The 23,534-nt window shown below is 37.6% G+C and overlaps 1 protein-coding gene across 2 annotated transcripts in view; it reads right to left on the bottom strand.

Moving 5' to 3' along the window:
* The window catches only part of FAF1 (Fas associated factor 1), a 152,893-nt gene that overhangs the window by 91,784 nt on the left and 37,575 nt on the right, over positions 1-23,534 (bottom strand). For both annotated transcript variants that reach the window (XM_084211147.1, XM_084211148.1), the window contains 4 exons: positions 22,340-22,548; positions 19,188-19,279; positions 18,753-18,841; positions 10,307-10,412 (listed from right to left, as the gene is read on the bottom strand). In XM_084211147.1, coding sequence (XP_084067273.1) covers positions 10,307-10,412; positions 18,753-18,841; positions 19,188-19,279; positions 22,340-22,548 — 496 coding nt within the window. The remainder of the gene's footprint in view (positions 1-10,306; positions 10,413-18,752; positions 18,842-19,187; positions 19,280-22,339; positions 22,549-23,534) is intronic.

The raw sequence follows: 23,534 nt of genomic DNA, 5'->3' as shown, positions 1-23,534 counted from the left end.
CTTTTTAACCTGATACTGTAAGAAGTGATTCATGAACATGTTCCTGGTTATTCACAAAGTTCTAGGTCCCTAAATATGACAGGAACAAACAGCATAATAAAGTAACAACAAAAAGTCTTGGGTCATATCTCAACCCCCTTTCCAGGCAGCACCCACCCTAAAGTTCTTTTCCTCATCTTTTCACAGGCCCTGCTCTGGATGGTGTTTTCTTGACTTTACCACCTGTTTCTTTGGTTTTTAACTAATTTTACCAGTCAAACAATACTTTATATAACAGTAGCAACAGGAATCTCAGTGTGATTTTGTTTGGGGCAGTCATACACGTGTGGTTTTGGGGTGAGGAACCAAATGGTTTGGGTCACTCGTGGTCTGAGGAGAAGCACATTGAGCCAGAAATCACTGAAGCCAATGGTTTCATCCACACAGAAATGGCAACACTGGACATACATGCTGGGCCTTGTGGGGCTTTTTGTTTGGTTGACTATTTTCCTAGGGTGGATATCAAAACACTGCCTACTCAAACCCAACCTACTGAGCTCAAAAGAAGCAGAAAAATTATCAATACTTTTTTTTTTTTTTTTCACAAGCTCTGTTTATCTTGAGAAACAGAAGAGGGCACTGAACACAGAGCTCCTCTCCTTCTTCCTGTGTACAGGAGCAAGTTCTGCAGAGCTGGGAATTAATCTTTGGTTAGAAGATTGATGACCTGATCAAAAATGGGCAAATTTCATAGAGGAAGACACTTATGGTGAGTTCATGTCCTGTGAACATTGTCCTCAGAGGGTCCTTAGAGTGTCCAAAGTAACCCCAAACTTACCCAAGCTGACAGATCTTGTGGCACTGCTCCTCTTCTGGAATATCTGGTTTTCCTTTCCATTCTTTTTAAGCCCAGTTTGTCCCTATGGCTTTGTCAGACTGTGTTTTAATTAGTTTGCCTCCACCATATCCAGAGGAGGCTGAACTTGAGCAATATCTGCACCCTATTTTTATTTATTTCTATGTACCCCCAACAGTGGATGCAGTCTCAAATATTTTCTTATGCCATGCCTACTGTGATGCTCCTCCAGTTGGAAACTGGGCAGTTTGATTTGTCTATACATTAAATATGGATATTTACACTATGAGTTTGTATCATTTCTGCTGTCCACCACCATCCCCATGTAACTTCCACCATCACTGCTTTCAAAACAAGGTAAGAGTAAGTTCACTTTGGTCTGCTAATCTAGGCAGGGAAAAATAAAAGTAGATTTGAGGCTTGGTACAAACCCAAAAATTGTGATCAAACTATATAGTTAATAAATTGTTTGTCTAAATCTTTCATGTGTGATGAAAGATTATTATCATAATTCATTAGCAAATTACAGACTTTGTAATGCAGGCAGTCACAAATTTGGCTTTGTATCAATCAGTTGAGACCAGCTGGGTAGAAATTAACACAACTCTGGGATACATAAAATGAAGTGCTCTTTCATTTTCAATTCGCTGGAAACTTTGAAGGAAAGAAATGGGAGCCCTTTCAAAAATGTCAATTTTCCCTGCTTTTTGTAAATAATTCCATTGCACTGTAGAGATACAGAGATACAAATAAACACACATGGGATGTATGTAACTGAATACCACAGAAACTGCTCAATCAAAATAAATTTAAAGTATATTAAAAGCAGCGCACTTTAAAAAATCCTTCTATTATTTCTGAGACAGTCATATACATTAGTGATCACCAGAATTATTAAACAAACACAAAAGCTAGTAGCCAAGCTACCCACCAGATACAATATTGTCAAAATTCCTGCTCTGAGCTTTCCCAGTCTGCCAAATGACCTTGTACAAAAATGCTTGTTTTGATTATGTCTCCTTTGCCTAAGCTACAAGGCTGTGTATAGTGACAGCTGCATTTGGGAGCAACTTAAAACAAATTTTATCTTAGTGCCACCTAATCCAGAGACTGGTACAAGCAGCATGGAAAAGGCAGTGTCAAAATTAAACAATGAAGGCTTTTCTAGGAACAGATGCTTTTTCCCTGCAGCTGTAAAAACCTTAAAACAATCCTATGCCCCACTGTCTGGTCACGCAACTACCACAAAGCAAGGCATAAATTTTGCCACTTATTGCAAATATTTGCTGAGAGCTGCTATAACCCTTTTTAAAAACAGTAACAGGGATTTCTTGTGGGTGATTATGAGGCCATTTTATCCTTTAAATGAGTGCAAGGCTCTCCAATTTATGCCCACGATTCCTGGTACAAAACCAAAAGGATAACTTTTCAAATCCATATTTTACACAGATCTAGGAACAGAACTAAAAACCCTAAGGAACAGGTTTACTACAGAGATGGTGCCCGTGTCACTAAGATATTATAGATGGGACAAACATTATTAATTCATAGTTGGAACAGCAACTGGGTGTTTTCTTTGCATAGTAATTACAAAGCAATGTAGTGCAGCACCATCATTACACTGCAATCAAGATACTTGTGACCATTTCGTGTTGGAACTCCACAACCACTACTTTAAATATCCTTATCACCACAACTATCCAAAAAATTACCTCTTTCTATTCAGGGAATGCAGAGAGAAACTTCAAGCTGAAATAGCAGCTCTTAGGAAACAACTTCTGCAACTTAATGAATATAAGTAAATCCTCAGTTCCCAATTAAGTGAGCAATTTACAATGTCAAGCATGTAGTTACGCTCCATATGAACTGATGGGGATTTTAGATTAGCTTCTGTTGTGTATTTAAAAGTGATAGCACCAACATGATTTACATAAGTAAAATATTTTCAAATATTTTCTCACCAAGCAAGCACTCTAAAATTGTGAAATGTTTCCTTTCTTACCCAAATTAAAAAAAAAAAATCAACTTTTCCCGAACAACAGTTCATTAGCACCTCACTATTTATAAGTATAATTGGCTTGTTTGATGAGAAAACATGAGAGAACACTGTGCCTACTATAATTTGCACAAATACAAATTTCATTGTTTGAAAACAAATCAGCAATTCAACGAATGTGTTTTTTTTAATATAAGTGTATATCATGCAATAATAGAAGTGATCATATTATAGTTAACACAGGATAGAAAGGTTAAACCGTGTTCTAAACCACTTTAATTTACAAGCTGTAAATTAATTTTTTTTAATTGCAAAAAAAAAAATGCTAACTTGAATTTTTCATTTGTTATTCAACTAAATATAATTCACACAGATAACAGCACTGTGCTATTTAGCTACAGAGTGCTGCTTTCCCACTCTAAATAGCACAAGAGCTGGGGACAGAGCTGTTTAATATGTTCATAAAGCTGCTTAGGTTTTCTTGTCATTTCATGCTAACACCTTTTTAATAGCTAGCATTATGATAGGAGCCTTGCATGAAAATTCACCAACCTAAAAGCAAAACACAGCAAATATTCAAAATCAGAATAGCAAGAGAAGGTTTTAATTGCAGTTTTTTAAAAATTCAAGGTTTTAAATTAGGTCTTGATCCCCCAAATCCTTAGCATCCTTAAATTACATGAGCAAAGCCATTCAATTCAACATGATTACTTCTAAAATAAGAACAACTCACATGACTGAGCATTTACAGAGCCAAACCCATAACCAAAATTATAACAATGACTCCTCATTATTTTCAAATTCAAATAAATTGATCCTTATCCTTTGAGAGATTCTCTCCAACCCAACTTACACTTAGGGATGGAAGGGAATAGAGACAGAGAAGGAGAGAAAGGAAGAAGAGATATAAACACACACACACTAAACTGAGTGCTGACAAACTGAACGTTAACAGATGTGTGACTTCTAATTAGTTATAATAATCTGTGCTATTGGAACCTGCCTCGCCTTCCCTTGCAAATCAAACAGCCTCCTTTGGAGTTTAAAACTCTCTGGGAGCTTCTAAATTTATGCAAGGAAAAAAACCTTGCTTTCAGCAAATTTTAGATAAACTACAGTGATAACTTTATGAAAGGAAAATATTAAATTATAATTATCCTAAACAGACACAGTCTTGTGAAACTAACCCTACATTCATATGAAAATACAAAGCATTGACTATAATGAATTTGATTCATCCTTGGACACAAAGCTTTACCACAGTAAACTCAGTCAACTGTTGCTCTTGCTTTTATATTCATAGTACTTAAATAGCGCACTTTAAAACAAAAAAAACTCCAATTGGCTTTTCATACATCCACCCTCCCCAAAAATAACGCACTTGAAAAACCCAAATGATATGAAAAGGCTTCAAGGCCTCTTTTCTCCTTTTCACAGCACTTTTTTTTTATTTCTGTTTGCAGTAATCTGCCTTTCACTTTCTCATTGCTACAGAACAAACGAGGAGGCTCAGCACTTTGAAAAGGGGGCTCAATGTGTAATGGGTCCACTAGAATTAATTTAGTTGCACCAAATCCATTGAGCAGTGAGGTTTTTTTCTCTTCTCAAATCATTTTGAGTCGGATGCAGCCCCCAGCCTTTGTAATTCTAGTAAAGCACTTAAAGTGCACAGTAGGTGTTCATCAGGACCATCTGGTCAAAAGCAAAACAAGCTGCTGATTTTGCCTTTGAATAGAATGAAGCAAGTGTGAATTAGTCTCTTCAATTAGCACTATTACAACCTGTCAAGTGCATATTGTAAAACAGGATTATTACAGTATTGGTCACCAGTGCAATTATTTACTCTCTGCCTTTTCTTGCATATAAAAATGTCCATGTTTACTAGTTTTTAATAACTGAAGATCGTTTCTTTAATGATATGCACGTCCAAACCCACCAAAATCAAATTACAGGTTATGAAACATATTCTGTCAGGAATATATTAGGTTTCATAATTAAGTGAGAAGTAGTGCCCTTTCTTTATCTCTTATTGCTGTTTCTGTTGCAGAAAAAGAAAAGTAGTTCTACATATTTTTCAATGGGATATCTTCAAAACAGATCTCTTCAGTCAGGTATTAGATATTTTAAGTGCCTAATGAAGTTATCACTGTTGAACAGGTACCTAAAGGTATTTCCTCTTTATTTCCCAAGGAACTTCATCTAATTCCCAACATATGACCACTTACAAAAAGTTTATCAGGATTTCTTTCAGATTCTAAAATACATTTTACCTTCGGAATGCGCTGGTTTTCTATAATACAAAGGCAAAAAACCAATTGAGAAGTTGATTTAGCTTTTTAAAACCAGATTTTTCTCTCCTCGCTGAAAAAGTGAAAGCCTGGCTTGCAAGCACGTCCTCATTTACCACTGCAGAACACTGAGGCTACCAGAGTCATGTTTAAATTACATATAATGCTGTCACAACTTGCTATAAATTGAGTATAATTTTAAGATGACAGATTTCTTTAAAAGCAAACTAAATGTTCACATTTCACAAAAACATACAGCTCTCAAGTACAATGAGTACAGCAATGCATTTTAATAGCTTCTCTGATATTAGGAGTATCTGAACAATAGAACATTTGTGCACTTCCTATTAAATCCAAAAAGTGCCACTTAATGATTTTTACTACAGCAGTAGTTTTCAACAATTTTAAAGCAAGTACAAAATGTCAAAACACAAAACAATTGTTTCTGAAATTATTAATATATTTACCATATTTGGGTATGTCTATTTCTGTTAAATGTGTTTTATTGTAATTATTTAGCCGCAGCACTAAAAAGAGTAACATTATTTATCCACACATTTCATGTCTCCATGTCAGGGTCTGACATTTACTTTGAATAATCTCACTCAGCAACAACTGTCTTGAAAATATTTTGTTCAGACACCAAAAAACAGATCTAAAAAAGGTACAAGACCTTCAGCCAGATTATTTTTCTGCCTGCTGCAGGTAATTTCTCAGCTTACTTATATTTATATATTACATTTATTTAGGCCTTTTCAATGAGGCTTCTGCCTGCATGTTCATCATGGTGATTTTGCATCTTGCTTAACATTAATCCACTCACAAAAAAAGTTGAAATTCATCACAAAGGATTTGATTAGGGTCTGTCAACACAGAATTTACAGTTTATCTCAGCCCAGGCAGTCGTGTGCACAAATAGTTCCTCCTCCTGCCTGGAGGGCTATTGGATACATTGCTTTCCATATTCCACCTCAGCCAGTGAGTCTGTGGGGAACAGAGAACAAATATACACCTAGCACAGGTGACAGGGATGCTGAGCAGGCAGCCCTGCTTAAGTTATTGGCTAAAGGAACAGAATAAAAAGCAGAGGCAGCTATGCAGAGGCAGCCAGTATTTAAAAACTCATCTTCTCTGCATTGTTTGCACAGATTTTAGGTTTTACCAAGAATTCTAGTGCCTGGTACTTGCTTTACATAGTATTCTCGACTGGAATTTCCAGCAGTTACAAAATAAGATCACCAATCTGTGAAGGGACTGAAGGTTCTGCATATTTAACTCATTGCTTGTGTACACTGGGTATTTTTGCAATCCTGCACGCAGGAATCACAAAAAGGCTTCAAAATCTGTATCAAATGAGTAAAACAGACAAATGTAAAGTCCTTGTTTTTAATGGAGCCATCCAGTTTGTTAAAAATGTTTGATTTTTTTTTTCTGTGTCACTGATTAAAACAAAAACTGCAGAGCACATTACTGTGACAAGAACTCAGGCCCATTAAGTTTTTCACAAATTAGTTTGTCTGCTCCAGGATCAGAACACAAACTTGCTTTTAACACACTTTTAAATATTCCCCTTCCTGAAGAAGGCTTTTCTTCATTTCTGTAAAATATTAAAACTACAACGTGCAAAAATGAAAAATAGTAGAAATGTTCATTTCTAAATGAGAACAAGTTGGTAAGTATAGATAGAAAAGAAATTATCTTTAATGTGGCAATGCCTTGTAATAATTTAGCACAGAGCTTCTCAAACCTGAAGTTAAAAAGTCTCTCCAATTTCAAACAGCCTCTATAAATTATTGTAGCAGAATAAAGAACAAGTCTTCAGACAGAAAACTCCTTTTAGTCTTGTATTAGGAGTTCAATTTGTCAAATTGTCTTTATATAACCATGTAATACACTGGAAATGTATTCATTAATAGTCTCCTAACTGGCACAAAACCTACCAATTTCCAATTTAAAATGCAGATCATGGAAAAAAGTAACCATGATATTTCCCAGAACATTATCTGCCCGGAATTAATTTATTACTGCAATTTTACAAGAACAAACGGATGTCAGAAACCTGTGACACAGATTAACTTGCAATTTAGACCATCATGTTATTATTAACTTTCCAAGTTAACTACTCCCATACCCAACTCAAAAAAAAATTTTAAATCAAATATACAGAATTTTTGAGAAGTTCCATTTATTTTTTTATTTCTTTTCCAAAGATTCTGTGTAAGTTCATGATCACAAAATAATATAACTGAATGCAACTTAAATTTTTAAAGATGAGAAAACAGATCTTAATATGTAAAGAGTTAGCTGTTTTGATAAGGAATTATAAAAAAATAAAACAAAGGTGTTTTGAAGTACCCTCTAAAATCCAACTATTAAATATGCAATCAATGTTGGAAGCAGACACGAGCACTACAGCATCAGGCTTCTCTCAGATAATTTTTTGTCACATGGTTTCCCCATTAAACACCGTGATTTCTTTGAGAAAACAATTCATCCAAATATCATTTACTATTAAACATGCATCCTAAACAATGAAAAAACCAGAGAACTGCAGCAATAGCAGTTTAGGAAAGCACAGTTGTGAGCTCACTGGATTTTGCATTTAATGCACTGCAAAACATTTCTGCCTTCTGAAAGGGTGGTGGGGTTCAGTTTTTGGTGTGACTTTGGGGGGGGTTTTGAGACCCTTGGAAAAAAATATCTATTCCTTAAAATTCACAGTATAATAACAACAACAACACACTGCACCAGCAGCCCTTGAGAGACAGTTGCACCCAACTGTGGCAAGAAGTAGAACATTTCTAGAATCTTAAATATTTCTTTTAATAATTGATGTAGTCATTTTGAATCTTTCTGCATAGGATATGGTGTGTGAGTAGATTGCATTAACACTGCTTAAACATTTCAACTTGTCAGTATGGCCAAGTCGATTTCTGAAATATTTGCTGTATTTTCCCATCGAAACAGTAATAAAGGTAGAATAAATATATGCCACTGCTTTATAATCACTGAACATTAATGAATATTTTATGTCTTTTTAAATCTCCCTGTTTAATTTAAAAGGGTGAAATTAAGTCTCCTCCCTGCAATATGCCAATTATCTGTAAATCAAACAATAACTTGGCCATTATAGTCCTTTTTGTTAATATACCAGAAGCTAATTTGAAAACACTGAGCAGCATTTTTAGGTAATAATTGAATAGTCCTTCCTGCCCTCTTGTGGTTGGCAACTGCATCACTGAGCTTCTCCACCGTTACAAAAACATACCAGGAGGAAAGTAAACTATTAATTTGTTAAAGTGTGAACAAGAGAGTGAAGAGGGAAAAAAAAAATCTAACAGTCCCTGGAGAGGACAGAGACAAAGGAGATGAGGAATGATACCACTGATTCCTCCAAACCACAAGGACTGCCTAGATTTGTTACAATGATTACTCTATGCTAAAAGAAAAAAAAATTAAATTAAGAAGCCATTAGGGAGTTAACATCCAAAACAGTGCTTGTTTTCTATAATTAGACAAATGTTCAGCAACCCTTTTACCTCAGCAAAATCTCCAGGGATTTCCAGGAGCCTTTACACAGACAGACACGTTCACCTGTTCAGCATCAGCTGCTCAACAAGGGCCAGGGAGCTCCTTTCATTTTAGCCCCTTCACAATTTTATACCCTCTATTGGGTGTGACACTCAACATAAGAAAGGCAAAGAAAGGCTTTCTGCTCATGCTGGTTATGTGGTGATAGGGTTTTTATTTTGGTTGTTTAAGGGAAAAATCATAATGAACTTTAAAATTATGTTGATTTCATACAGCAGCCTGATGACTGTAAACTGCCATTACCACAAACAAGAAAACTTCAGTGCATGGAAAGGCAGCTTAGATCCATCCCCCTGTCACAGCTTTCTGGATCCTTTAAGCCAGGTAGGACCCATCAGCAAAGTAAATGATACAGCATTGATAAAAACCAGACAAACATTATATATGCATGTGTTTTCTTCTAGAATCTCACCATTTTAAAATTAAAACCACATCTTTGGATTATTTATTTCCATTAACGTTCTAATTCTTTATAATTATAGAGAGTCAAAGCTCAGCCCTTCTAAAGTAAAATTGATTCAAGTATGTGTATTTGTATTACCACAAAAAACAAAACAGAACTTACTACAGTAGTTCTAAACATAAGAAATAGAAAATAGGCTTTCATATGAGAGAAAGAGCAGAATCCAGATCTTAAGAATAACAGGATTCCCACTGAAAACAGTTAGTGATCATTTTTCATTGTTGTATGAGATACTACTCCCATAGTTAATATTACAGAACTTAGATTAATTCTGTCTACCACGTCAGCATGCAACACGAAAAACTTCAATAAAATCTGTTCAACCCTAAAAGACTGAGAGAAGTGTCAGACCAATAATAGTAAACATATATTTAATTTGAAAAGCAAACATTTAATCTTAATATTTTGTAATGTGAATTCTGAAGATTCACATTTCTAGGTTGTTTGTCAAGTTTCCAGAAGGCAGTGGGTAATATGGAAAATAACATCCACAAGATCTGGCAGTAGATACACCATGGAGCACTAGTCAACAAGCTTTGGGCTTGGAAAGGAGTTGTAAAAATATGCAAGGGACTGCTTATTCTGAACTCAGAGAGTCCAGAGCCACATCAGATATATTTGTTCCTTTAGGACTTAATTCTGCCGAAGTTCTCTCCAATATCACCCCTTGCTGGCCGTTCCACAGAACGGCAGCAACGTCCATTACACGCAAAACCATTTGGCTCCCAGGCCAGTAACAATTACAGCATCCCACCAGCAACCAGCAACCAGCACAGGGGCTGAGGTGCCTACACAATGGAGATGGAGCTGGTTAAAAGAAGGGAAGACAGAGAGAGCTTCAAGGGATTTCAAGTAAAATTAAATTTGAATAACTCAATAAACTGTTTGTGTATACACAACTGTTTGTGTATCTTGCTACTACAATACAAAAAGAAACATCCTTTCTGTATAATTTAATAGAATACCTTTTATAACTGAATTCTTTAATCAAATCTTGAAGATCCAGTTGATAAAAATAAAAAAGGCTAATAAAATACAGGAATATCCATCAGGACTATGCAAACCCCCTTTAAGAGAGCTGGCATTAGCTATAATGAGCTACATTTATTCTTCAGCTGTGAAACAGCACTCACCTCCTGAATGGTACTGCTTCCTGAGAAGTTGAGGTTGTACTCCCGCTGGACTTCTCGATGGGTGACAATCAGCATGAAGTTTTGATTTAATGACTCCTGCAGGGCCCTGAAATGGTTGAAAGAAAAACAGGAAAATCAGGGATAAGCATGTTATAGCTTGTTTTACAGTTAGATGCAAAAACCCCAGGGTACCCTAAACTCTGCATGGACAAGTCCAGGCACAACATTATCATCTCTCTTTTCACTCTTAAATGCAAGGAAGCATGCTGAGAATGACCAAAGGCCATTCCTGAACTCCTTCCTTAATAAGGTGACTGCAGCCTTTAAAGCTCATCTAATGTTAAGTATTTTCAAAATGGAGAGAGTCCCATTATCTTCACAAACATCGGGTGTATTTAGCACTCCTAATGCCATTAATAATAGGCTTGTCAGCATATTGATGGCCAGACCAAATATCAAGCTATGATGCACATTAAGAACTGATGGTAAATAGAACAAGGCAAAGCATGCTCTTGTTTCTCAAGGGTTACCTGAAGCAGAAACCAAATGGAAATTCTCCTGCTTATATTCATTTAAAGTACATAAACCCAGCTAATTAGAACTGGAAAAGTAACCACAGCAAAATTTCTCGTGTGGGTATGGAACACTTAGAAAATTTAGTTCTGCTCACATTGTTTTAAATGTACACTCACAGAGGGTTTTAAGAAAAATAAAAACATAAATAAAAATTAAATTAAAAAAAAAATCTTAAGATACAGTTTAAACAGGCCAACCATATCTTCATATTGTTACAAACTTGGGTTTTTTTCCTGATTTTCCTTCTGGATATTATAAAGGCTTCCTGATTGCTTAATTAGGTACAAAATTATGCAGCTATCTACTTTTCAAAGCAGAAGGCAGGACTTCTGTTACAGACATGGCAATTATTGCTGTGTGCAATCTTACACATGCTACAAAACTGCAGCAACACTGTACCACACCTTGGGCTTCTAAACAATATTTATGTAGACTTAACTTGTTCAGTGGCATATGAAATTTAATTGGGCCTATTCAATTCTTTTTTTTCTTATCACATACACTTAAAAGAATGACAGACTGTGGTTTTTTCCTTCACATCTTCACTATTCCATGGTACTTCAACATGCCATTCCTCTTAGCACTGAAGGACAAGCTGGGAACTCAGACCAGCACAGCTGTATCTTATGATACAAGAAGACAAGAAAGATTCCTCCATTTGAGACCTGATTTGTTAGTTTTAATTCCTTCTGGAATTACTGATCTGCTGGTTTGCTGCTCAGATGGGAAAGAACTCATACAATACTCACTGGATGCTTTAGCAAGAGATACACAATTTGCATGAACATCTCAGGGATATTTAGCTTACAAAAATATCTTCACTGAGAAACCTAATTTGGCTCCAGCCACGTCTCAATAATCACATACTACAAAACAAAATAATGAAGTGCAATTTCTTGTCTTTTATGGTTTTCCAATATGGAAAAGAAATAGAACTCATTGCCAATGCTAAGTATGATCATGTGAGACACTACTAATGTAACTGGAGTCATTGATGCTGAACATGTCATTTTCTGTACTTTCACAAGATTTTCAACAAAAGGCCTAACAATTCTTTAAATACCTAACAGCCCCTCAAAAGAGGGGGAAAAATAAAAAGAGAAGTTCTGAAAAGCTGTATGCCTATTTTCAAAGGTGATTCTAATTTGATTGTTAGTAAGTTTTGCATCCCCATAACCATATTTTCTATTGGCAAATGTTCAGTAGCAACTAAAATATCCTGCTGTGCTTTTTCAGATTCTGATTTTTTATTTGTTTTCAGCAAATACTGGAGGCAAATGACATATTTAATTGCTCTGAAAACATTAATTACTGCATATGTGAATGGCTCTGGATTTCATACAGACTCACACAAGGTTCTGTTATAGCTAATTTTGACTCTATCTGAAAATCTGTAGATGCTAACTGATAACATGACTCATGTTTTCATTCTGTAATTGATGTAAACATAGAATAAACAGGCCAGTCTGATCAAACCCTCAGTCTCTCCAGTTATGCACAATCCCCACACTTCAGTACAACTCAAAATACAGCATGCTAATAAAAAGCATCCACTCATAGGAGAAGTTTTCCACTTGTGAGAGCAGGAAATATTTTGGAAAGGAGAAAATACTCTTCAAACAAATTTAAATGAAGTGTCTAAAAATTAAAAGCTTTAATTTTTGAACTAACAATTTTGACACCTCTACTTTTGGGATTTCTAAGCAACACAAGCTGAATGTTGTTAACAAGCAAATTCTCAGCACATATTCATTGACAAACAGAGTGAAAAAAGAGGCTGAAAATTAAGCTGGCTAAAAAAAAAACCAACCTGAAAAAAAATGAGGAGAAACTGGTTTGAAAGTGTTAGCAAATGCAGTGCATGGTTAATTGTTCACTTTTTCTTCAGAAAAATAACAAACTGAGGAACATTACTTCTGCTTACACTGAAATGGACTGGTCAACTGCTCCAGTCCTTGGAGCTCCAACATCAAAAACTCACACAGCCTGATGGCTGTAAAGCTTGGGAAGTGTCCACTAGAAAGTGCCAGGGAGCAGGAATTGATGGCACACCTGATGGGTCACTGATGCCAGCACTGCCCACCCTCCTGTGTGGGATGGGGTTGATGTGAACACACAGCCAGAGATGTCTGTCCCTCCCACAATCATTTCCTCCAGCAAAGAGGGTTGCAGATTACCCCAAATTACTTGGGCCAAAATACATCTTGCCCAAAAATTGTATTTCAGCCATTAAGGTAATGATAAATTTTACAAGGTGAAAGTATTTAAAGGAAACTTCTCACTGGCAGTAAGATGAAGCTTATTTTTATTTCTCTTTAGGTCCACATAAGCATATTGAGAAGACTGACTTTGACTACAAGGCACATCTCTAAAATTTTGGCCTCAGTGTTTGCAGCTGTTTAATTTTCCTACAAATGTTGTAGTTCACTACAATTTTCCATATAAAATAGCTATATTAAAAAGGGGGAAAAAAATCAGGGTCAAACCATAAGTCCCATTAAAGACAAGACAGATTTTTTTTTTCCTTCTTTTTCTTTGTTGTCACCAGTGCTAAGAGAATACAATTAATCTGAGAATTAATTAGAGGGAAAAGAAAACTAAATTCTGGAAAGAGGACTAAAGTAGGCCACTCTTACTAGAACATTTTTCCCCTACTGCAAACCTCAGCTTTCAGAAGCATTTGCTGATAGGCAATATACACCATTACAACCTTTTAACCTCAGCTGAATGGTTCTGCACTCGCTGTGCAGCACAAGAGGCAAGGGAATCTGTATTTTTGGGCACCAATCCTCCAACTGAGGAGACCCAAAAAAGAAGTTCAGGAATTGACAAAAGAAAACAGATCAGAGCAAGAGACCTAGACATACAAAACAGATTGGTTCTATCTGCTGTTAAGTGATGGCATTGATGCTCTGATTTTTTTATATGATACTTTGCTTTTCAACAGCATTTTTCTTTGAAATTTTAGTAATATTTTAGAATTTGAAACCATAAGGAAATCCTTAATCAATTATATGTATGGTCCTTTTCATTCCAGTTTTTATGAAATAGACTCAGTATTTCCCACTAGGCAATATCTTTCTCAAGTCACACAGATTTCCCCAAAACCTCTGATTTTTATATAAACAGGTATGGCACAAGGTAATTAACATTTCCATTTTAAACTTACAGATTTATATAAGCTCATGTCAACAGAAGTCCAAATTTACTGTAATTACAGATTATTTACATTAAAACAAAATAAGAAATCAGTATGTAAATGTAATGTTTGTTGTAGCTAATGCAGCAGGAGGTGGTAGATTAGGTTCAAACAGCAATCAGTTAGCAAATCTGGCTAACATGTAAATGAGCAGAAGCCCTTTTGTTTACATTCTATTGCATTTTAAACTTCAGGATTTTTAAACTGTCTCATGAACAGATGGGAAAATAAAACATTAATCTTACCATTCTTATGGAAGCTTTCAAAGTAACTAAAGCAAGGCACTGCTCCTGTCCAGCTAAACAGACAGGACTAATAATTGGAGTTGCAGGTTACATCGTTCTTAATTAACACTCTGCTACAGTTGATAACGTACAGCATCACCACCACTGCTCTGCAATCATCTAAAGCAGAGGCATTCAACAATATATGGACCTATTGCTTGAAAAAAGGGATCTGTGGGGTTTTTCTTTTCTACACAGATGATTACACTTGTTAAACAAGTTACAATCACTTAGCAAAATTGCATTATTTCTAATAATCTCCATGGTATGCACCTGGGGTTTTAATGCTTTTCAACCTTCCAGTGTTTCAGCAAGTATAATGAAGTATCTTTAACTTTCAGCTATTTAGCAAAAAGAAGTATAAAATACATTATATCCATTACAATGACAACAGCAACAAAAAATTATAAAAAATATCTCCCAGAACACACAGGATAGAAAGGAGACCCAGCTCCATGGCCAGACTCCCCTGCTCACACTTTTCATGCTTCACTCTTGCATTCTCCTAAACCTATTTCCTCAACTGAGTATTGCCAGCCTTCAAGAAGCATCTAAGACAACAAAGAGAAAGAATTGCTGAGGAAGGGATTAATCTAATCTGACAAAGCTGGGATGGACATTCTTTGGCATCTTTCCTTTTAGGATTGCTTCCAAGGGAAATCATGTTCTTCTCCACCCACCTGGTAACTTCTGCTCCCACCTGGTAACTTTTGAATATAGTCACTGGTTTTAAGGAGGTCTCATGGTTAGAAAGGTCTCAAATACCAGGTGTAAATCATCAGCCAGGAGGAGGAAGAGGACCCAAATTACCACCCACCTCAGTAAAAGGCTGCACTAAAAGTGCAGTATTTCATACTCATCCAGGTGACCCCTGGCCAGTGATCTCAGAACTACCCACAGGACATGATTTCTCCTTTCCTTTGATACTACCTGACTGTGAGCTGGAGAACAGATGAAGAGCAGGCTGATACTCTGTGCAAGGGGATAAATATTACACAGGTGCTACAAAATACACAAGTAGAGGCAGCATCAGAGGTAGGTGAGATAATGGAAGCATGGAAGGAGAAGGCTGATTTACTGCAGCTGCTGGGATGAGGCAGGAATTTGCTAGAAATCAGATTTCATTATGTCCACAGCTCACAGAACACATGGTTATTGTTCTGGATATCGTGCATGGATAAGTATGGCTTTGCCAGCTGAAACTGTGGTAGCAGGGTGGAACAATACATGTGGTATTTGACATTTAAATTTAATCTTTCCACCTCAATTTACTAGCATGCAGTAGTAATTCACTGGGTTTCTATTACCTATAAAAGCTTTAGGTAGGCCACTGATGAACAAAGATACCCCAGGAGATTTCTGTTTGTTTAAAAGGCAGGATCACTTTGCCATTACATTTAGATGGTGGTTTTCAGTCAGTTCTGGGTTAAGCCCATTCAGTCTGTCACAATAAACTTCAATGCCTTCATACCAATATGTTGGAATAGGATGTTTCAGACACTGTTCTGCCTCACTATAAAGAACAGACAAAAAGTGGATCTTACAGAGCTGAGGCCAGACTGTTCCTTTTAAGAAGGGCATATAGATAAAATATCACATACTGGAATCTCAGGCTTTTCAAATATCACTTTCTGGAGATATTCAAATCACGACTATTTATCTCTAGTTCAAAACAGAAGGCATTTGAAGAAAACAACAGATGAACTCCTAGAGCAAGAGGCAAAGTTCCTCAACATCCATTAATAATAGATGTGAGCATGACGCTTTTAAAAATTGTGGGTAACAAACTAATCTGAATAATAACTGACCTAACAGTAGGCAGTAAACAGTGTAACTGGGTTTGGTACATTGCTTCAATTAGATGTGTTTTGATCTGCATTGATGCTTTAATTGGAGGCAAGCCTCCCCTTTCATCTAGAATTTATGACTTCAGGAAGATGATCTAGCCTTCAAATTATCCGTGTTTAAATAGCCACTAATTAGGCACCATTTGCTGTCCCAAAGCTACCAACTTTTATCTTAAAAATATCCAGAACTAATCTCCACTATGAAACAAATATAAACTATAAAAGGTAACAACCACTTTGATTTTACTGTCAAGTGAAGTTCTTTAAAACCATTAATCCAATAAAAAAGGCTAAGAACAGTTTTTAAACAGTTTGTTGTTATATACTTTACTGCAGTTGCAATAAACAACTCTCTTCAGACTCCAGTTTTCTCTCTGGAATTATAACATTCAAATTACAATATACAGCAATACCTGGCTAGAAAATTTTGGAATTGGAAATGAAACAATTAGCAGCTGTAGTGTCTTTTCAGTGTTCTTCAAATAGCTGCTAAGGTACAATGGTTTATTGTCCTCACACACAAATACAGTTTCTGTTTGCACATACAGTTCTCGTACACCACCCTCTGTTCCAGTGCCACTCTTCCCCTCTCTTAATGCTCCTTTTTTTATAATTATTAGTTTTATAATTCATATCAGTACTCTTAATTCCTCCACAGACTCCACGTTAACGTGCTCAAATACCTTTCAGTAATATACAAAGTAGTTTCAGTCCTTAGGAAGGCAGCTACAAATTTCTATTGACTCTCCAAGAATTCCTCTCACCAGTAATAGAACTGCACTTGCAGGATATTCTCCTATCACCTACAAGGGCAGAAAGCCAAACTACCAGCTGAAATCCGTGCATTTTGCCCATTCCAAAGGCATCCCTGAGCTCGCCGGTCCGGAGCAGCTCCTCCGGCAGGCTCAATTCCCGCGCACCCTCTAGCGGCTACTGAGGAAAATTCCCATTTTCCTGGGAAACCACATCCAGGGCTGCCTTCGGGAAAGGGAAGAAAATTGCTAATTATTTAAAAGAGTATTTTTCATACAACGTCGTTTCCTTTTCAAACCTTCGCAATATTCCCTGACAGCAGAAAGAGACCTGGGGGTGCTGCTGGACAGGGGCTGAACACGAGCCAGGTGTGCCCAGGTGGGCAGCAGGGCCAGGGGCACCTGGATGTCAGCAGGAGGGCCAGGGGCACCTGGATGTCAGCAGGAGGGCCAGAGACACCTGGATGTCAGCAGGAGGGCCAGGGGCACCTGGATGTCTGCAGCAGGGCCAGGGGTATCTGGATGTCACCAGCAGGGACAGGGGCACCTGGATGTCAGCAGCAGGGACAGAGGGACCTGGATGTCAGCAGCAGGGACAGAGGGACCTGGATGTCAGCAGCAGGGCCAGGGGCACCTGGATTTCAGCAGCAGGGCCAGGGGCACCTGGATGTCAGCAGGAACAGTGCAGGAGCAGGGCAGTGACTGTCCCCTGTGCTGCTGAGGCCACACCTCGGGGACTGTGCCCAGCTCTGGGCCCCTCAGCTCTGGAGGGGCTGGAGCAGGGCCGGAGATGGGAATGGAGCTGGGGAGGAAAGTCCTGAGGTGACTGAGGGAGCCCGGGGTGTTCCTGGAGAAACCCTGCAGCTCAGGGGGGACCTTCTCACTCTCCAAACTCCCCCAAAAGAGGAAGTGACCTGTCTCCACTGCCATGTCCCTAGTGGAAGGATGAGAGGAAATGGCTCTAAATTGCACCTCAAGTTCAGATTAGGAATTAGAAAAGCATCTTTCCCTGAAAGAGTAGTTAAGCACTGGATTAAGCTGCTCAGGGATGTGGTGGAGTCAGGAAGTGTTCAAGAGATGTATGGATGTGGCACCTGGGATATGTTTCAGAGGTGAATATGGTAGGTTGAACTAGATAACCTTGAAGGTCTCTTCCAGCTTTGATGATTCTGTGATTCTGGGACATATGAACACTTATTTCTTGAGTGTTCAAATCAATAATAAAATATATCCTTCTCAATTCTCAATATCCTTCTCAAGGAAATAAATGATAATTAATTATTAATGAATAATTAATTTATTTCTACTAATTAATTATTCAGACCATCCACATACATTCTAAAAGTACCAGATAAAATAATGTAACGAACATTTCATAAAGAAAATTCCGAACAGATGGGAACGATTTATACAGATTGATAAGATACATTAAATGGAGCAACATAAAGCAGCAAATTATGCAAGGCCAGCTCTCATTTCCACAGGGACTAGATTTCTGTTAAATGAAAGTCAGCACATCTGTAAAATTCAGATGTAAAATTCTGTATGTACCTAAGAGATTCATGTACCCCACCAAAGTTTTAAATACCCCAACAAGCTTCTTTTCATCCCAACAGTCACTAGTGCAGTGAAAACACTTTGTATTTACTGACTGCAGATTCCTGCAAATATACACATGGCTTCATTAAAAAAAACACCAAAAAACCCAACAAACAAACAAAAAACACAAACAAACAAAAAACCCCCCACCAAATCCATACAAATAGAATTTATGGCCAAAAGACTTACCCAGAATGACTTGAAGAAGGAGGAGGCAGGTCAGGTGTTAGAACATAAAGACTATTATTTTTTGGCAAGTGTAGACTTTTTAAAACAGTCTGAGGGGAGAAAAATCATTATAAATATAAAACATTCACCAATTCTGACTTGTTTTTTTTTTTAATCATAGGTATGTATTTACAGTATCAGCAAATATTTTGTTTCAAGACACAATTCCTGTTACTTCAAAACATCATTTTTGTAGGGGCCACATTCTATACAAACCAAACACAAACTGATTTGTCCTGATTTTATTTTGCAATGTTTTAGATTAAGAGTTCTTTGTGTGCCACCCGAGACATCTGACACTGTTTGAAACCAACAATTCTTGCATTGTGATCCCCACCCACAGATGCTCAGTTTGAAACTGAGTTCAGTTAACTGAAAACACAGTTGAAAACTTACACTATCATCTACATCTCCAGTCTTCCACCCTTTTAACAGCATTTTAGATGCAGGAATCTGAAGTTCATTTTCTAGAATATGTTTTATATCTCCTAGAGAGAAAAAAAAAAGAAATATAGAAAACATTTACTGCTTTATATCAAACAGCATTAAAAAGCAAGAGCAAGGAAAAATTTACTAAGAGAAGGATTTTCAGTCTAGTTACCCTTGTGACATACCCTTCAAACAGTAAAGGACAAATAAAGCTCCAAAAAATAATCACAAAGCATGAATGATTGGAGAATCAAGGATCTGATGATTTGGACATATATATTGGTAATTCTATATTCTATACTTATTAGACACACAGCTGTGTGCTATCTGGAGCACCAGACTTAAAGAGGGTGCATATTTCTGACACCAAATTTCATTAGCATTAGTCCAGACCTAAGGAACTGGAATGTTCATACAAGTGACTGCTCTGACAGCTTTTCCAGTGTTTTGTACATTTTGATGCTCTTCTTCCCCTGTACTAATTACAGTCATAAAGTAACTCAGGCTGGAAGGTACCTCTGGAGTTCATGTGACCCAAGTCTAACTCAAAGGTCTAATTAAACCAGTTTAGTCTATGGCTTGTCCAGCTGACTCTTGAACATGTCAGCATGGAAGTCTGACAACTTTTCTGGCCAACCAGTTTCAGTACTTCACCACCCTCACAATAAAAAAAATTCCTTTTATTCAATGTGAATTTTTGATGTGTCTATTGCCTCCCATTCTCATGCACCTCCAAGACAAGTCTGGCTCCAAGTTCTCCATGGCCTCCAGCAGGGAGCTGCAGACAGAGGTCAGCTCTGTACCTTTCCCCTTTCCTGCAGGCTGAACAAATCCTCTTCTCTGTGTCTTTCCTCCTGTTAGCCCAGAGCCCAGGCTTCCTGCAGGATGCCATCATCTTTCTTCTAGTGAGCACCTCAAAACCCCACACAGTGCTCCAGATGCAGTCTGGCAAGTGCTGCATAGAGGGAAATTATGATTTCCTGAGATCCACCAACTGCACTCCTGCTAGCAAAGCCTGGGACATGGCAGGTCTTCTTCACTGCACAAGTTCATTGCTGAAGCACCCAAGATCCCTTCTATTAAATTGTTTTCTAGCCCATCAGCCTTCAGACAGGCATCAGGTGGGGATAACATGGAGTTATCCTATGCCAGATACAGAACTTCACTTTGTTTTCTTGGAACTTCAGGAGGCTCCTGTCAGCCCATTTCTCCAGGCTGTCCAGGACCCACTAAACAGCAGCCCTGCCCTCCAAAATACCAGCCACCTTCTCTGAGCAGATTAAGATCTATTTTGATCATTTCTTTTTATCCATTTTTTTCCTTAACATTATGACTGGAAAAATACAACAGCAGAGTACATCATAGGCCTTACTAAAGCCACACTGACAATCTCTCCCCTTGTCAACTGAGCCAGTCATCAAATTGTAAAAGGCAATAATGCTGACTGATGAGGTACAACTTGCCTTTAGTAAATCCATGCTGGGTGTTCCAAATCCCCTTCTTTTTTGGCTGTGCCCAAAAAGTGCTTCCAGAAAGATTTACTCCATAATCTTCCCACAGACCAAGCTCAGAATCACCACTGAACACAGGTTCATATTTGCCTTAGCCTTTCTTCTCGTGCTGATGTACTTACAGAAACCCTTCTAACCCCTCAGTGGTTTCACCTTCAGCTGAGCTCTGTTCTTCCTAACTTCAAACCTGCACATCTCTGTGCTCCTGCTGGGCAGCCCACCACTACTTTCAGCTCTGGCTACTTTGTTTTTGAATTTAGCTCAGCCAGAAATGCTTTTTCTTCTGTGCTGGCCTTCTGCCATGCTTGCTCCTCTTGCACATTGCAAGGAACTGTTCCTGTGCTTTGAAGAGTTTCTCCTTGAAGATCAACTAGCTCTCTTGGGCCCCTGTGCCCTCCTGGGCACCCTCTCATAGGCAAGAAGATGCCCATTAAAGCAAAAACTATTCTTCCCTCAAGTCCACAGCTGAAGTTCTAAAATTTGCCTTGCTCACTTCTCCCAGGACTTAAAAACACAAGGCTGCCCTCCATCTTTATATCCCAAAATACAGAAGTTCTATACAAACTGCCTTTTGCCCTACAGCTTTCAGGTAAAAATCAAGTATTAAGAAGTCAATAAGAAAAGAAAAATCACAGCAGTACAGCTGAAAAATTCGGATCTGATGAGATTTTGATGTCCAATTTCCATGGGTGTAACTCAGCCCGAAGGAAAACACAGAACACCCATCGATCATTCAAACCGATCACCGCTAGGTGGCGCCACCCAACACCAAATCCATTCCAGAAAGGACAAGTGAGGATCAAGAGTTTCAAAATTTCCAAATTTCATCCCAGACAAAAGGCTGCAGCACGGAAAATTGCTTTCATCAACTATTCCTCCACGTAGCTCCTTATTTGGATCTGTATAAGCTCATCACTAAAAATAAAAAAAATGAAAATACTTTTCTTCCTTAGCAGAAGGAAATGAATTCCCAGTTTGGGGAATGTAAAAAATAACGTGCTCTGAAACACTAGCAATAGCATACTTCTAACACACTGCTTCAAAATGCATCAATTTTAGGGTAAAGAAAATAAAACTGATAGAATTAATCTTAATTTGAATGAAAGAGTCAAATAATAATTCAACTACAAAGAATGCAATAATGTTCCTCACACCAGGAAGAATTCCTCTAATCTTGTCACTAATCCTGTGCAGAAAGAGATGCCATACAGATTCAAAGAGGAAATGCCAAGATCATCCACTCATTAATAGTTTGCATCTACACGAATCCTATCCCAAATTACATTTTCATGCCTCAACTTAATTATTAATCTTCATTTTGTTTCTGAAGCAAATTCACAAGAAAACTAGATTTCAATATGAATATTTGATAGATCACTAACCTTTACCATGGATTAGTGAAATTTTGCTTTTTTTAAAGCTGTAAAGAGATTTGAAAATGGTTAGTAGCTGTGGAGGCTGCATTTTGGGGGGGATCTTTCTTTGTTTTCTTTTTGAGGGGTTTCGTTCTACTTTGCTTTAAGACTTGGATTTTTGGGGTTGAACCTTTTTAGTTTGTCTTTTGAACAGTTTCACGATTTCATTGATTTCATTTTTACAAATCCTTACCAACTGTAGAGCTGTCTTCAAGTACTACATCCACACTTCTGTCTCTGTACTCAACCCTGAAGTCCAGCATTCGAGGTTGCCTTTCCACTATTTGTCTAGATGGCACTACATGGCGAAATGCTGAGGAGGAGGAAGGAGCTGAGGAAGCTGCAGCAGAGTGACTGCTGGGGCCATAGGCTGGTCCATGCAAAGTCTCTACACCGTACTCACTGAAAGACAGACAAATAAGGTGATGTCAACAGAACAGCTTGGCATGTCTAGCCAGAAGTTAGGAAAGCAAAATGACAGTATTATTCACTTATTACAGTTCAGCGCACACCTCTTGAATTGTTGCTGTTGTATCTGAGAAAAATGCTTATTAAAAATGAAAAAACAAATTCTGTATGAGCAATTTTAACCTTTCAGGGCTCAGGAGCGTTACAGGAGATCAGCACTGGTGACAAACAAACATTTCAAATCCACTGTGTAATTAATACCAGAATTATTTTGAGGAGAGGGATTGTTTCCTGTTCCAGGAGTGTTGTGGCCATATAAAAATTGGCACCATGGCAACGGCCAGCTTCCGACATCATTGGGCTAGTATCCCGTGGAAATGAGAATAAGAAATACAGCTCAAAATTCTGCATGCAGATAGGTATTTTCTCACACCAAATTAGTGAAAAACAAGTCAGATATAAAAATAGATACACATTTAAGGTAAATAAATTAAGATAATGAAGCATGTGTTTAAAAAGAAAACACCTAGAAGTACAACAGCAATGCAGTGCTGAATTCTAGCTCGCCTTCAAGTTCAAAATCCTGCAAGGCTCCTGGAGATTCGTATCAGGATGTCCCCATACCTGACTCAAGGATACTCAAGGTCAGAATAAACTGGAATACCCTCACTACCCAGAAGCATTTCATCTTCCTCAGTGAGCCTCTCCACAGGAAGCACATAACTGGGATTGGAAATAAGTGTAACAAAACATGAAATTTTGGAATTCAGGAATATTACTCCATGCAAAAAAAAAAAAAAAAAGCCAAACACCAAAAACCCAAACAAACAAACAAAAAACAAACAAACAACAAAAAAAAAACCAACCAAAAAAAACCCCCAAACCTATGATGTACAGAAATCAAATTTGGAAGGCAAGAAACTTCATCAAGTAAGCCTGGGGTGTTGCCTTTTAGATGTTCTTACCAGGAGAAGTTACAG

The sequence above is a fragment of the Fringilla coelebs genome, assembly GCF_963513975.1.
Source record: "Fringilla coelebs genome assembly, chromosome: 9".
NCBI lineage: Eukaryota > Metazoa > Chordata > Aves > Passeriformes > Fringillidae > Fringilla > Fringilla coelebs.
The sequence above is the reverse complement of the archived record's forward strand: the minus strand, read 5'-3'. Positions and strand labels throughout refer to the sequence as shown.